Source organism: Branchiostoma lanceolatum, chromosome 8, assembly GCF_035083965.1.
Source record: "Branchiostoma lanceolatum isolate klBraLanc5 chromosome 8, klBraLanc5.hap2, whole genome shotgun sequence".
Classification (NCBI taxonomy): Eukaryota; Metazoa; Chordata; class Leptocardii; order Amphioxiformes; family Branchiostomatidae; genus Branchiostoma; species Branchiostoma lanceolatum.
In genome coordinates this window covers 9,796,535-9,813,455 of record NC_089729.1, presented here as the reverse complement: position 1 = coordinate 9,813,455, position 16,921 = coordinate 9,796,535, and the positions used below count along the sequence as shown (strand labels likewise).

Sequence of the window (16,921 nt, the reverse complement as noted above, 5' to 3'; positions counted from 1 at the left end):
TATGCAAAGTGCACGATGAATTGAGATATGGATACGCTCTGGTGATTTCACAATCCAAAAACGTTTGGGAATAAATGCGGGCGGAATGTATGGAAATTTTCAAGCTTCTGCCCTCCCTGACATTTCATGTCATAGATCAACGGAGTCAACCAGTAAATGACGAAAATGGCCCGATCTCATTGACTCGGCAGTTGGAGAGGAAGATCGCAATAACTCTGATGTCTCTGAAAAGCACAGTCCAGAAAGCAAAGCCGGTCCAGAGTATTGTTTTCAGAGCAGCAAACATCGGTAATGAGTACACGTAGCTTTATACTTCTGAAGAATTCACAATGGAAGTAATTTCACTAACAGCTTGAAAGGGGCGGCAAGCAATTGAAGTTCATGTTTCAAGATCATTCAGTTGTGACCCACAGTACGCATGATCATGAGCTCTATTAGAATCCGCTCCGGTCCAAATCAGCCGTCTATTATCCTTCCTATTTTGATGCCAATATAATTCTTTCCGCATAGCCTGCATCTCTTTAATGACCGTCCTCCCAGGCTGTCGGTAAGTGGAGGTGTTTTTGCAACATAGTCCAGTGGAGCCAATAAGGTTTGAAAATGGGCATTATTGTCGTTTAATATATAACATTACTGTTCGATTGGAAAAAAATTTTAAACTTTGATCCAACACAAGAATTGACTCACCATGAATTTTCGGTTGGACCTCCAACCTTCGTCTGATGTCCGATCCACTGCGCTGAACCCGGGGAGCACTGAATCGAAAGCAGCGGGCAGACGGAATCTTTCACCGTCTGACTGTTCGAGATTATTACGCTTAACCAAAGCCTCGAGTTTTATAGTCTGTAAACTCCAGCTCACGGGGGGGGTTTCTGCTGGGCGGCGAGCAGTTACAGGGCGGCAAGCGGTCACAGGAGGCTTGATTGAAATCAGGCTACGAGTTTTATACCAACCTCATTGTTTATACTATTCAACGAAGGCCTTGAATCGTTTAACTGAAATAATATTGATGACCTAGTTGAAGCTGATTTTATCTTATATTTTCACATGGATTTTACATGAGCACACAACTTGAATTAAGTAAAGCAGATCAGCCAACGGTAACGGTACCCTATGTCCAATTTCAGCCAGGTTCAACGCAATGTGTCGAACTTTGATCGTTTTACAATTTAACAGCCTCATTACTCACTCACATGGGTGATCATGGGTACCTACTAGCTGAAATAATACAACCTGGTGAATATATTTGCGACACTGAAAGCGCCATCTTTCCGTATCTACATGAAAAACAGGTCTTTTTTCATACGTGTTACGTGTACAAACCTGGGAACTTGACCTGTTTGTCTCTCCATCTTCACTGTTGGTCAGATTGTATTCGATAGTTTATATGAATTGATGTCAATGTTGAATTCGATATCTATTAAACCACGTTCTTCTTCGGATCAATTTCACCCCTTTACTTTGAATGGTGTCGTCCAATTTCAACATGGCGGTCTTTTGAAAATTGAAGAGTGATAAGTTGGTCTGTTTTCTTTCCTGTACTGTGCTGTTCGACATGTAAGCGTTACAGATTTGCTGTGAAATAATGGTATGACCTAATTCATATTTGCGTTCAAATAACTATGCATAAATTTGTCTTTGTGTTCTTTTTTGAGTGCTGCAAACTTTTGATTGTGGAAGGGGGGCGTGTCCTGGCCTGGCTGGTTGGAAGGATACATGTAGCACACTTCCACGTCCTGTCTGTCGGATTGGTTGAACTTTCGAAATTTGACGTTCCAATTCATGAGGAAAAGTGATATACTAGTACTGTGTCATCACCTCGTGTAGTAAACGGAAGTTCAAGTCAAAGGCGCTTTATACTGCAAATAATATTATTAATTTGGTTCTTTGGTTTTCTTTCTGTTGCATCAAACACGACAAATGACGGCAGCTTCTACATACTCTCGCAGTGGCTAACGTACTGAAACGTGCCCGACACTGCCATGTCAGAGTCATCAAGTAAAGCAGATCAGCCATTTGTTGATGTGGTAAGTATGGCTGTTCAAAAGTTATACATACACTACTGCCAATGGTCTACTAGTAAGTGATCAGTAAGGTTGAAGAAATGACTTATCATATACAGAGTATGGTATAATGCTACCAAACACTAGATTCTTCATTTATGTACTATCTTCTTTGTTGACTTTTGGAATTCTATGACATAAGTGTCCGTTTTCCGATATTGTTTTGCAATTTACGGCATATATTTGCTCATTTTGCAGCTGCTTTGTACGATTTAGAGTATGGTGGAAAACCTTTTTTTGAAACAGACGAAAGTTGATGCATCTGCAGATATCCATATGATTAAACCAACATGGCTTTAGAATGTTTAATCTGTTTCTACAGTCCATCATCATGCCGGTCCACAATGCTGCAGACTGGCTGCAGGAATCTCTGCAGTCTGTGTTGCTGCAGACATTTAAGGGCTGCATGGAGCTGGCAATCTTCAATGATGCCAGCAAGGTACGAGTCTATGTTACTACTAGTGTTGTGTCTCCAGGTGTCAATACACTAATGCTCAAATGTACCATCACACCCAAAGTTCCTGGTGTTGTTCAAGCCATGGCACAAAAAGGAAGGTGTCTTTTAAATAAAGGATGCCCTCCTTCAATTCTACATGTAGTACAATGGCAAGTGTTGTTTACTGAGGGCAGTCACAATACATTACTAATGCAGATGTCATATTTGATTTCATTATAATAAGTACAAAAATAAGAGCATAGCAGAAACTCACAGTATGTTGACATCAAATGTGGACTACACTAAAACCTGACAGTATTTCTGTTAATTCAGAGTAGACCTCCCACCGACTTGTTTGAAAACTGCTAGGATTTGTTGCACTTTCCAGGACAGTTCCATGAACATAATCCAGGACTGGAGGCAGAAGTTTGAAGCTGCAGGAATATTGATGACCATAGGAGGTCATGACTCAGATACACCCAGGGGAGGTATGCACTGTTAACTTTTTTTTTTAAATGTCTTGATAGGAGGGGAACAAGTTTTTTGCGATGTTTTAAGCTTGCAGTTGAAAAAATTAATACAATGAAAACATAGTCATCCATGGTGTCGCCACAAAAAATGCAAAAGTAAACTTTTTTTTTCGTATCAGGAACATGTTTCTTCATGTTTTGAAGAAAACTTCACTGTATTCTTATCTTAAGTAAACTTTGTGTCTTTAAAATTGTTAAGGCAACTAAACCCGAATCTTTCTCTACCTAGTTGGCTACGCCAAAAACCAGGCCATCCTTCAGAGCAGTGGAGCATTCCTGTGCTTCCTTGATGCAGTAAGTACATTATGTGCCTCCTGATTGTCAGTTCTTACTAAGAGCATTAATCTATTTTAAGTACCCCATAGAAGTAAAAAGATAATTTCAGAATTGATTATCATCACTAAGTCTAATAACAGTCATGAGGCATTCGAAGACACTACAAAACTTTCACTCAACAACTGTCAGATTGTTAATGTTTGTTCATTATTGAAGGTACATGTAATATGTTTTATCTTCAGTAACTTGAATGATAAAGATGTAAACTGTTATGTTAATTTTAAAGCCCTTTCCTCCCATCTTTACCAACAGGATGACATAATGCACCCTAGGAGAGTGGAACTCCAGTATGAGACAGCAGTGCAGCATCAATGTGCAGTAAGATAAATGCTTGTTTCCAGCATGCATTTGATGGTTTCCTACAGATTTTGAGACAACACTGACAAATAAGTACAGTATGTAAATCTTATATGCATGCTTGTCATTTTTTGACATGATTCTAGATACCTACCCTTATAGATCCAGTTGAATTCTACAACTTCATATCAAAACAGAACATTCTGATGAGTTGAACCCAGCAGTTACGGAATTGTTCAAGATGTGTTTTTTCCCCCCGATGATGCAGATAATCGGCTGTCGTGTCCATCGTGAGCCAGACGGCTCCACCGACAGGTACACCAGGTGGATCAACAACCTCACTCCTGAGCAGCTTACAACACAGGTGGGCACATGTACCTGTACCACATGTACCAACACCACAGGTGGGCACCTGTACCTGCACCACATGTACCTACACAGGTGGGCACATGTACCTGTACCATACCACATGTACCAACACAGGTGGGCACATGTACCTGTACCACATGTACCAACACCACAGGTGGGCACCTGTACCTGCACCACATGTACCTACACAGGTGGGCACATGTACCTGTACCACATGTACCAACACCACAGATGGGCACATGTACCTGTACGACATGTACCTACACAGGTGGGCACATGTACCTGCACCACATGTACCAACACCACAGATAGGCACATGTGCTTGTATGACATGTACCTGTGTCTTAACCATGCAATATCAGTAACACATTAATCAATATGGTAGTTACCCGATGTATGGGTGTAAAAATGAATACTCTGACAATCTGTAGTTACTGGTTTCCTGTTGGTATTGTTGAAAGCTGGCATGCCATGGTAATTACGTGTTTAACAGCTAACATAACCTCTTACTTGATTGCCATGACTTTATGCCACATGCTTAGCTTGCTGTTGTCCTCTGGAGTAGACTTTGACAGATGGAAGCTGCCTTTAGACATTTAAATTCTGATCCTTGCCTTTCTCCTTCATGTGCAGATCTACACCGCCAATGGTCCAACAGTGATCATGCCCACTTGGCTCTGTGCCCGTTCAGTGTGTGACAAGGTTCGAGGCTTCAATGAAGGAGGAAAGGTACACATACCAGAATGCACAACCACAAGAGTCTTACAACTATGGTACACAAACAAAAATGACTGGTAATGCTTGTTCTGCCCGCCTGCCGCCTTGTGTCAACTGCGAACTAAAATCACTTAATTTTCTCCCTACAGCAAAATTAAATCACTGTGACTTTAGATGCATTTACAGGTTATGATGTACCATCAATTCAGTAAATCTTTTTGTATTTCTATACCCTGAATGTGCAGGGTGTACCTGAGGACCTAATATTCTTCCTGGAGCACCTGAGACTGGGAGGGCAGGTGATACGGGTGGATGAACACCTGCTGACGTACAGGTATCACCCGCAGGCAGCGACTGCTTCTGTACACAGGTGAGCTTTCATCTACTTTTGGTGTTGTATGAAAACATGGGAACTTTTGACTTTGTTTGAACATTCAAATATACTTTATTAACTGCAGCAAGGTAGAATTTCCCTGAGCAGTGTGCCATGTTGCTTTCTTGCTAACTCCTGCTTTCCTCATAAAACTTTTCCCATCAAAGGGGGCATGCCTCCCTTGCGATGATCACCATGAGTTGCCTCCTGTCTTCAGTGTACCCCATTCTTTCTTGATTTCCCTTCCCTTACCAGTAAAACTCCCAGAGTCATGTGTAACTGTCATATAATGTCTTATTGTGCATCAAGCGATGTTCTAAGTTACACAGACCTCTTGATTAACTTTTGTGTCATGCACCATTTGTAGTTTTTGTTCAAGTTACAAATGAATGTACTTTCAACAGCATCAGGACTTTTCAGCAATCTGCTTTCTGCAGTTCCGCACTGACATGCAAGTTGTCTCTTCTCAGAGATACAATCTGGAACATACAGCTAGCAGCACTGCAGGATAGAGTTCTAGTCAACTGGAGCAAGTTTACAATATGGAACGCTGGAAAACAGGGGAGGAGATTTTATAGGGACCTTTCTAAAGAAAATAAAGCTAAGGTGAGACTAACATTAACTTATTACATGTACTTGATACGTGGATGAAGGTTTCATCCAGGCAATAAGATATGCAAGGTAACAGATACTCAAGCAACTGGGTAGATTTTGGAAATCGTTTAACAATTTTGACTGCTTCCAAAATCTATCCAGTTGCTTGTCAATGATTAACTGTTAGCTTGCATATGATACTCGATACTTTTATACAAAGTTAATGTGTGTTACTGGTATGTTTTGTAGCACCACCTATTATTTTTGTTTGGTACTGCAGGATTGAATTGCCCTTGTTGCAAATGCTAGCTTGAGGGTATCATTTTTATCCCATCATCTCCCTTCTCAGGGTAAAGGAAAGATTGGATTTGGTAATAAAACTAATGGCTACAACATTTGAACTCCCTTATCTACACCAAGACTGTGGAAATAACTAAGTCTCTGTATGATATTCATCAACTTAGCGAAATTGGTATCAGACCTTTTACGACTTAGAAAGCATTTGGGAAAGACTGTAAGGAATATTAGATTTTCAGTTAATGTTAATGTGTATTTGTTATGTCAGAAGTCAATTTTCACAGTCACATCTTGAGCAGAATTTCTTGTGCACTTTTGTCTCGCTGTTTTCTGTAGCTGTTCTCTTCCTTTCAATCTCGTTTTGAATAATTACATACAACAGGTGTACATGTGGGGCAGAGAATGGGGGGGGGGGGGTTAGAATGCTATGGGTATGTCATATGAAATTCAACCGCCATGTAATAGCGAATCTTCAAAAATTGTCAGACTTATGATTTCCCCCACCAGTCCCATTCTGTAGGCCAGTTTTGCTATGAACTGAGAGGTTCCCCTGACATTTTCAGAGATATTGCAGGCATTCCTCTTGAAGCTGTCGTCAGCTGTACATGTGTCCTCGCAATTTTCATGCGAAACTTATTCCAACTTCAGCATCAAAGATACTGAATCTTGAAATGTTCGCAGTGGTTTTATTTTCATTCTTTTTGCAATGACCTCTTAACCTAGAATTCATGTCACACTGCAAATGCACATTTCCATTGTCTTATTACTGTACTATTGAATTCTGGAAATTTGAACGTCTGCAAATTTTAATTTTTGCAAACTTGACACACCACAAAAACCTTCTTTCCTCCCCTATCACGAAATTAAGTCTGAGTGAAAATAGATGAACATAAAGTAAGCACATATAGTCGAGAACTTATTAGGGGTACATGATTGTACACGAGGAGGGAAATCTGGAATTGGCTTGTTAAGTACCAATTTGGCCTTTTACACGTTTATGATGAGGGTTGGGAGAATCAAATTTTTACACTTGAAAATAATTACTGTAGTAACCTCCTCATTATGGGTGCTGCAAGCTCCAATTAACCACAAGATTAACAGCTGCAAAGCAACCCTTCAACCTGCAAGATCTTTCCGTTGACAAGTTGTTTTTCTCACTTCGTTGACTGATAAAGAGCACAGGAATAGGACAGTTCTGGATCCGTATATCTTTCACACACAGTGAACAATAAAAGATGAAAAAGAAGGCCTTGCTTGTGTGCTCTATCATACCATTTGAAATGTTGATTTTGATAAATTTTAAGACAACTTTTGCAAAGCAACAATCTCTATGTTTTTGACGAATATAAGTGCTTAGAACAAGCCAGTCAATCACAAATGTTTAACTTATCATTATTATGTTGCTGATATCAATAATGGCTACCATGGCAGTGTAATACAATGCTCATGATAGTTTTGAGAAGATCTGATGCTGAAATATCAGACTGTTCCAACATTTTATCCAGTTGCTTGAGTACCTTTTTTTGGGATTTCTAATGCTGATTATGTTTTCTGTTTTTAGGTAGCTGCATTCTGTGATGTTGATACTAAAAAAATTGAGAAAGGGTTTTATACATACGAGGAATCCATGGTAAGTTCATGGCTTTGGCAAGAACTGCCTTTTACAGTCATGCATTGAAGCTTTACTTTCTGTTTACTTTGCATAATGTAGACATTTTATTTTTGTCAATGCTGAGTTTAAAGTTTTTGAGAGAAGAATTGCTATCAAAACTTCCAATTTCTTTGTGAGCAGTCTCAAATGTTATTAATTCTCTAACTTTAGCATACAACAATGTTTAAAAAATAGCAGTTTAAGAAATTCTGGCAGATAAAAATGCAAGGGATATTTTCCGATTCAAATTTTTCTTGATGTATGTAAAAGCACAGTGCAACAAAGTAGCATTAGGCCACACCCATTTATTTGTTGATTCTCAGATTTTTTTCAGAAAAAATTGGAGCGACAGAAAAAAAAATGTTTTTTGCAAATAGTCTTGGGTGAAGATAAGGGTTTACAAAACATAAAGAATAAGAGGATTATTATAGTTCTTTCTTTCTTTGATCTAGTACTATAATTTCAGTTGCAAAATCACATTTTGCTATGTAATATATGGATTGATATTGAGAAATAGTTTTGATAAATGAAAAATCATAACTTATAATGTAATGTGACCTGAAAAATTATAACTTATAATAAAATTATGTGATCACACTTTTAAGGTATGTGCAGGCCTTTATAATCTATTTTGGTGGCTATTGAGTTTAACAACAGTTACTGAACAAATAGTAAAATCATGAGTAAAAGTTCATGAATGGGAATGTAGTGACCCAATTAAAAAAAAATTCAAAGTGCGAAAAACAGGAGAGGCGATTCCGAGAAGCAACAAAAAAATTGGTGTGGCCTTAGGATCAAATTTGGAAATGTGAAGTATGATGCCTACATAATCACAAGCCTATATTGTATGTTCTGCTTGTTCCTACATGGCCATAGTGTGTGATGTTGGGTGAAACATCTTTTGCCAGAACCTCATACCAAGGAGGATCTATCTGCCCAGACAAAATTTGTTTCAATCCCCAGTTCCGTACTTTCAGGTTTGTAAAAGCCTACTAGACTCCCAGATCCTGTGATGTGCTTTTAGGATAAGATTCGTCAGAGTACATCCTGGCAAAGCTAATATACTTGCTGCATCCAGCTTCACATGCTGCAGAAAAGTTATCAACCAAGTTATTCCAATATCCTTGCAAAGTGTAGGAGCATCAAGCAGCATTCCTCTCAGGCCTGGTGCTATCTCCAGTTCTATAGGTTAACTCACTCACTCTGGCTGTGTCTGGCACAATGCCCAGCTTCAATATACAGCAGAAAAGTTACAGGCAACCTGCAAAGTGTAGGAGCATACGCCGTCGACCATCCTGGCTCTGAGGCATGTTGCTATCTCCAGTTCCATAGGTTAACTCACTCACTCTGGCACAATGGGAACACTCAGGAGATCTGCTGTGTGGGATGGATATAGATAGCCACTGCTGACCCACAGGTAGTTAAAAGGCCAGGGTCAGTACTCAAGTGTACCAGCCATACCAGGGGGAAGGCTGTTCATGCAAACTACAGGAGATTTGTAAAGGTTGATGTAGTTTTGTGATAAGGTTTTAAGGTTTCAGCATTCCCTTTAGACTTGTGTGTGCTTTCTGGCATACACCCCCAAGCAGGGATGCAAAACAACTCTCAGTTTGCAATGGTGAAAACATTTACTCAAGTGAAGATGTTCTACTGTTCAAATTATGAATTGCAATGGAGAGTCTTTCACTGTTCAGGCTGTACATGTATCCAAAAGAAAGACTCAATACATCATAAAAAAGAATATTGTCCTTTCAAACACACAGTAGATCAAACGTCTACAAGCTCTTGCCTGTCCTGTTAAGGGACTGTAAACTTGTGTCCTCATTGTGGTAGAATACACGCATATGGATATTGAGGCCTTCCTAAGAATATCTTGAACACCTACATATCTGAGATCTATACCATGGAATTTACTGATGCTGCAGTAGTAGATCTCTTTAGATTCTTCATTTTTTTATCTGTTACTAATATTGTTAGTGGCAGTATTATAAAAGTAGACGTTAATTTAAACCTTGAAGAAAAATTGTACCTGCACTAGACCTAACCTAGCAATGACAAATTTCTCAACAGGATGTGCCAAAGCCAAGGGTTCCCATCATACATTTCAGGGAGGCATCCCCACCTTTTATCATATGTGTCAAACTGGTGAGTCCTTTCACAATTCCTTCTTTTATGTAACATGAATATGACTGGACTAGTTTTTTGTCCGTCACATTTCCAAACCTGGCCCTGGATGGCTTGTTTGCGGTAATTAAAAATGTATGATATATGATTCAAAGTAAATACAAATGTAAATTTTTAAAACTAAGTATCCTATTGATTGTATTTTCTCTCAGGGTTAGCAATTGTTTTGCTTGTTGGGCAGCCCTGGCTGTTCATGTAACAATGTGTGCATGCCGAACCAATGAATAAATGAAAAATAAAAAGGTATATCAAGAAATATACACAAATTATGCACATGACTAATTTTTTCTCCGTTTGGCACATCTTGTTGTTTTTATATCGTACCTTTTTGCTCGTACAAACTGCCCAGCCAGGCACCAGTTTAGAAATGTGGCCCTAGTAGGACATAACCAAGGACATGCTGACAGATGTGTTGGAGAGGTCTAGAAGAGTCCCAAGGCTTCAATTTCCTTTTATGCATGGGATCCCTCATTACTTTGAAGATTGATACTGTATGATCTTTGATCTTCTTCTTTATCGAAATACTAATCTTGCAGGCATACAAATGTTAGCCTAGATGGTGTTGATATTTACAATAAAACAGACACACACATACACACACACACACACACACACACACACACACACACACACACACACACACACACACACACACACACACATATACATCCCAACATGACATCTTCTTTCATCTCCTATACTGCTAAATTTGATGTCAACATTTAAGTCAGTTGTACATGATTGCTGTCCCCAAATCATGTCAACATAACTATTGCGTGAGGTGATAACCTTTCAGCACCAATGACATCACCTGCATTTACTAGATTTACGTAAGTTCTTTTACACAAAATATATATGGAAAAAATTAAAGAAAGAAGTTTGCCTTACAGTGTGTACTACTAGTAAAGATCTATGTGCTTGTCTGCCTTTAACATAGATGATATATCTGTTCTGTGTGTTACTCAAGTATTAAACTGCCTTTGGAACAGGGCTGTAGCTAGCACCTTTCCGTCATTCTAAAATTTCTCTGCGTAGTCTGGAAAAATTTAAAGACCATTCCATCAACATTGACGGACAAACTCAGTGGTTAAAAATAAAGACATGTCAAAATGTAACTGAAATGATGGAAATTCGTACACGATGACAAAAATGGTTCTTTTGTAAGATCTTTCTGTCCATGGGAATTGGGATGATGGAAAAAAATTAAAGCTGGCTAGAACCCTGCTTAGGAAAACCAAAAAATTCACAATCTTAGAATCTAAAAACACTTGATGGTCATAGTGCAGTCAAGGCATGGTAATCTGATTGACAAGGACGCTGAAAGGTCAGGTTCTGACACAGAGGAAAGCTCTTATCACCAACTGATCACATTTTGTTTAGGTGACAGAAAGGTATCAATACCAAATTTTGAAGATTGAGCCCCAATAGGTTTGCAGCTAGTTTGCACCTTACGGTACATCTGCTTCATGCAGTCCAGTGTCAAGTTGCTACAAACTAAGAAGTCACCATGAGTCTTTATTCCATGTTTGGATTCAAACATCAGCAGGATCATATAGAAGACTATAAAACTGCTTTCTCAGCTTAGCACTCAGCACTTATGAGTATGGGACTAGCTGTAGTGCTTGCACAACTGTGTGGCCGAGGGCCATAGAAATGAAGATTCACTGAAAAGTGTGTGAAGGATTTTAACCAGTCTAAGGTTATTGCAGTTCATCTGTACATGACTTGTAGTAACCATATTTATCAGTGCTTCAGGTAATCACCGGATCACTTTTGTACTCGATAAGCCAGGGTTATTACAGCTTGCCTGTAGTGACCCGATGTATCATTTCTGTGGGATTAACTCATTATGACAGCACACAGTGGCAGGCTGTATGCCCCATTCACACCTGCTGACTTCACTTGTACTAATTGCAGTGAGGCTCTTGATTCCCAGCTCATTTTCTGCTAAGAGCACAGTACTTCAGGCAGGGCTTTCTCCAGCTTTACATTTTTTTCCATTCCACTCATTGTTTGGGAGCCCATCTCATCGTTGAATCTGTCATCTTAAGCTGACAAAAATACATTTTTCTCAATTTTGTGTCATTTTTTTGACGGATGGAGTGAAATGTTTGTGTGTCCCAACATTAGAATTTCCATCCATGGACAGAGGGACACGTCCTAATGACAGCTCTGACATAAGGTGAAATAAATTTCAAATTCAACTTCAATTTAGGTTTACCCCAAGATGACCCTGTCATGATCAGGGGCAAAGTAGGAAGGAGAAGGTTCCGGGCTAAAGCGGGCAGGCCTCCAGTCTGGCCCGGGAAGTCATAACTGTGGGAGACAACCCGACCGGGCCAGGCAGGGCAGGGCATTCCACTCAGGAATGGTATGTGAAAAAACAACGAGGACATTCAATAGAGAACATGTCCTGAAGAGTCAAGGATAGAAAAAACACAAATTATCCTTATTTGCTTGGTCTTCTTTATTTCACAGCTGATATTTGTAGAAGTTGAATGCAACTTTGATCAAATATCACATTTTTCACTCCTTTTGCGAATGATGTGAGGGGGCGAGGAGGGGACGCTCATCCATCCGACAATGTAAAAAATGATACATGGGAGAACCAAGACAAATGACTCACACATGTTGATCGCCAGATAGGTACAGCTCACAGTAACTGCACAGTTGGCAACCTTGATTGCCCCCACAGCGCTAGCTTTTTGAAATTTTGAATTTCTACCCGACCCCTGCTATGTAAAACCTGATAATGAGAAGAACACATTAATGTTAATCCAGACAAGTTGTACATGTAGCTACATCCATTCACTCAGGCCATACTGACTTGATTTTGGAATTACATCCTTTTTACACCCCAAAGATGAAAGTGTGAGAAACGAAAATTGAAATGGGCAAAAAAAGATGCCTGTGTTTTAAAATCTAAGTGATAATAGATATGGTACAACAATTAATCCTTTATTCTTGTTCTTTCAGGAGGTAGGTTGTCTTATTTCGAATATTTAACATATTATTGCGACTGTTTTCCTACCAGTTACGTCATTGTTTGAAGCCTTTGCCTTGCGTGCATAATTTCCTTCTTTTTGAAACTTTAAAACTGTTCAAAAGTGATACATGGGCAGATGTCATCCATAAAATGAGGTCAGCAAGCCTAACATGACTTGTGCAGATTAACCATAGCACATCCTGCCATATGTTTCCTGCATTTCACATCCACAGCTGGCGTGTAATCTTTTCTGTCAACGTTAATTTCATGCCTACCAACCAAGGCTTTTACATTGATGTGCTGTTGTCCGCTTTGCTCCAATCACTTATGCGGCTAAATGTAGGGGTGAAGCATAATGTGCTCTAATGGACTTTTAGCAGCTGTGTTTATTATCTCTGTGTGTGTATATATTATACAAGATTAGGTAGCTTCCTGCTGTGCTGCTGATGCACATCAAGAAATTTGCAGGGAAAAAATGTGCCCGGGATTGAGCTTTTGGGAAAGGAAAATTTAAACTAGCCTGGCATTCTTATTTTCTAAAATGCCATTAAGACAAGTCAGTCAATCTTGTAAACGTTAGATGAGTCAGAAAATCGTTGGATCAAATTGATAATCACTCTGCTCTGTCTGGTGGTACACGTCGTCACCCTTGCCGTATATTGAATAAAGCATCTAGGTTATGACCTAACGTCGGGTCATGTACTGTTTTGAACTTAGAATATAAGCTTTTGTCAGGTCGAAAAAATCTTCAAGAAGTGAATTGAACAAACTCAATAAGCTAGCCTACTGTCTACTATCAACCCGAGGTCGGCAGAATTTCCAACATGTGTAGTCACACATTGTATTTTGTCACAGAATCTCGTAGATTTGATACGTTTGTGCCACTTTAAAGTCCATATCTGTATTCCTAACATGCATTTTGAATCTTTGTCCTCAGGACCTGACAGGGGGTGAGTTTGAGAAGAATCTGTCCTCACTCAATCTTCATGAAGGAGTCGACTACTTCCTCTTCAGCTGATTCTAGCAACAGTGTCAGTGAACAACCTTAAAATATGTCGTCTGTGGTCTACATAGGAATTTGTTTTAGAACTACAAATGTTTTGCTGATTATGGTTGTTCTATTGTAGATAGTACTGATCAATTTTGACATGTCGTTTACTAATAAAGATTATCTGTAGAATCATTGATGACTCGCCTTATCGCTTTAACTTTTTATATTTTACAAAATTATTTTGTAGCATACATGTTTGCCGTTGGGTATCACAGGACCTATGAGTAAGATATTATGCTATGTTTTGCCGTTGTCGGTCGTTTGGGAAATTGAACGAAGACGTCTTACTAATGTAACATGTCAGCGTAACCATGCAGACTAGACGCCAGTCGTTGTTTTTGAAAGGTAAATGGCTTACAGTTTGTGTGTTATTGTCTTGGTCATAAACCGTAACGTCGGTGCATTCACCTTGAGGGGAAAAGACTCCGGCTGACGTCCGAATTAGACCCCGGCGTACCCGAGGAGTGTAGGTCGTGGTTTCTGTCGCGTAGATCGGTTAGTTCACTACAGGACAGCTCCGTGCTTTCGTTCAATTATTTCATTTTGCAGCAGGTTGCGGCTATATCCAATCTATCTACATTGCCACACTATTGAAAGTTGGCAGATACGCATTCATTTAGACTTTATCAAACTTGTTCCGGAGATCTCTAGCTTGTACCATAATAAACGACTAACCGTGACGAAAAGATATTAGTAGAATTACGTAGTGCGCAACGCAGCTTGGTTTTCAGTACCATTGACAGACGGACTACTGGTAAACTGGTATCATCGTAGTCATGAACATAGCACATCTGTGGATTAGACTTACTGTACAGTTTCGCGTCGTGTAGCGTAAGTGGTAGAGCTCGCTGCTGTCAAACAATGGGACCCGGGATCTAATCACGGGTTGTGCCCAGAGACATGTCCGAACTTGCGCCCCGACGTTGTGCCCTTGGGAAAGGCACTTAACACCACTTTTCTCACTTCACTCAGGTGAAAATGAGTACCTAGCTCATCTAGGGTTAGGGACGTCCCTCGGATAGGACGTTAAATTGAGGTACCGTGTTTGGGGAGAGCCACACCGCACCCCGCGCACGTAAAAGAACCCACCACACCTTTCGAAAAAGAGTAGGGGCATGCCCCGGTGTGCGATGGTCCAAAAACCTACAGTCGGCCGCACAGGGGTTCTCTATTAGTAATAGCCTCTGGCTAGTTGGGTAACCCTTGAAACATGCCGAACCGAACAAATGAATAAATAAATAAATACAGTTTCGCACGCGCACGTCAAGGGAAATTATCTTGAAACGCTGAAACGGAATTTTGAATAGTTTTACAATTACGTTTCGGCGTGTTTTCCAACTCTGGTGACTTTTTTCTCTCCTTCACATATTTTTTCTCCTTCCTTCAATCTATTATTCAGGCAACACAAATGACTACGATCAACTTCACTTCTAAGGAAGAAGACTTGGATATTTAAAGTGAAAATGACACTTCAAGACATAGTTGAAAAGCAGATAAGTATCAAAAGTATATACATCTGATGCCCTGTGTATGCATGCGGACAACGGCAGAAAACGTCCACCATGCCACAAGTCTTACTACTACTAAATCTAAATGTAGTTTGATGGAGGCTTCCACTGCCATGGAGCAAAGATATCTTATGACCAAGGGCAAGGTTCCTGGTGCATGGTGATCCGTACAATTTACCGATGCCACCTATCGGTGCGCATTCAAGAAACCCCATGGACTACGTCGCGTGGGTTGCTGGAGATGGTCATTACTTTTAGTTTAAATGGGGAGTTACACAACACGGACCGGTGCATCGTGGGCGGCGGGCCATTGTGCCAGCAGTACTCCACGCAGTTTGGCTTGGCGCCGGAACTAATTGTAACGACGCACGGAAGACACAGCAGCAAAGAGAAAATTTACCAAAACTTTACGCTCAAATTCAGAGGCTCCTCAGATATACGTCTTCCATATCAATCTAATTGAATGTGGATTGAAAAACAACTTTTACGACGAAACTGAAGCGATGCTTTTCACTCAAGAAACTTCATCTGGGAAACCCTACGCTTATCTCAGATAAACAGCGTCAATGCCAAACATTCCAGATTGTCCTCTCATTTTGCCGACGGTTCCCCTTTGAGATATTCCCTTTTCATTCTTGATATCAACGTGCGCATTTAGGTACAGGATGGCACATGAAAGCGACAGAGGAATGACGGCCTCGACTGTTCTTGTCTTTGTACTTCTAGTACTGACACTTGATCTCCAGACCACTGGGAAATCATTAAGTACAAACCACCATGTGGTGTTATCTCAAGGAAAAGGATTCAAGGCAGCCGGAATGCATGTGATGAAAGGCATAAACTCCACGGGGAGTAGATTCTTTCTTGTCTGGCATGTTTCGCTCTGTGTGATAGACCTTTTTCTCCTCCAGAGTAGCAAATGTCATTCTCCTTCAACCTATCAAAAGTCCCTTTACTACATTAGTTTAACGATTGTTGAAAGAGCCGCTGTGATTCCTCGGTGTCCAGGAAACCAATCTTACTGCTTAAGAGATGGCCACATTTCTGAGAGATGCTGTAATTTACGATTTATGGATCGTTTATTGGTTTTGAAAGCTTTAACATGGTAGGGATTATCCACTGTTCATCAGCAGACAAGTTCGGGACGAGAAAAGTTAGCTTCTTGGTTACACGGTATAGTTGATCGTAGTACAGCTCCCAGGGCACGCATCGTGGTATGCCTCGAGTGTTTTCTTGTGTTGTCTTGTTCTATTCTCTTGTTGAATTTGCATGCATGAAATTTGTGATTTTGTCAGCAGAAATTAGAAGATGCCAGTAGATTCTGAATCTTTCTTTGGCCACTTGAACTCTTATTTTAAGTGTTATCTGTATGTTTCTTTTAACCCTGAAATCCGTATGTCTTTATATCTTTTTTTTAATCAAACGCTGGAGGATCAGCCTTTGGCTAAATTATACTATAGCACCTCAATGAACACAATAAGCACACCTAACTGCTTAAAAGCAGTGATTTTTTAAATAACCTTTTTTTT

The 16,921-nt window shown here is 39.9% G+C and overlaps 1 protein-coding gene across 8 annotated transcripts; it reads left to right on the top strand.

Annotated features, from left to right (window-relative positions):
- The first annotated feature begins 1,453 nt into the window (after positions 1 to 1,453).
- On the top strand, positions 1,454 to 14,018 carry LOC136440295 (queuosine-tRNA galactosyltransferase-like). Of its 8 annotated transcripts, none has more exons than XR_010756646.1 (14): positions 1,455 to 1,588; positions 1,931 to 2,027; positions 2,386 to 2,502; positions 2,888 to 2,987; positions 3,259 to 3,323; positions 3,618 to 3,683; positions 3,931 to 4,026; positions 4,665 to 4,760; positions 4,994 to 5,118; positions 5,592 to 5,727; positions 7,574 to 7,642; positions 9,734 to 9,808; positions 12,063 to 12,218; positions 13,771 to 13,869. XR_010756646.1 is itself a non-coding variant. In XM_066436244.1 (14 exons), exons 2-13 carry the CDS (start codon positions 1,983 to 1,985, stop codon positions 12,026 to 12,028), a joined length of 1,041 nt encoding a protein of 346 aa, XP_066292341.1. In that variant the 5' UTR covers positions 1,455 to 1,588; positions 1,931 to 1,982; the 3' UTR covers position 12,029; positions 13,771 to 13,817. The 8 variants fall into 8 exon arrangements, 7 of the variants coding, with proteins under 7 accessions (XP_066292338.1, XP_066292341.1, XP_066292340.1 ...); XM_066436244.1 differs by lacking the exon at positions 12,063 to 12,218 and adding an exon at positions 11,978 to 12,029 and having other exon boundaries at positions 13,771 to 13,817; XM_066436243.1 differs by lacking the exon at positions 12,063 to 12,218 and having other exon boundaries at positions 13,771 to 14,018.
- The last annotated feature ends 2,903 nt before the right edge of the window (positions 14,019 to 16,921 follow it).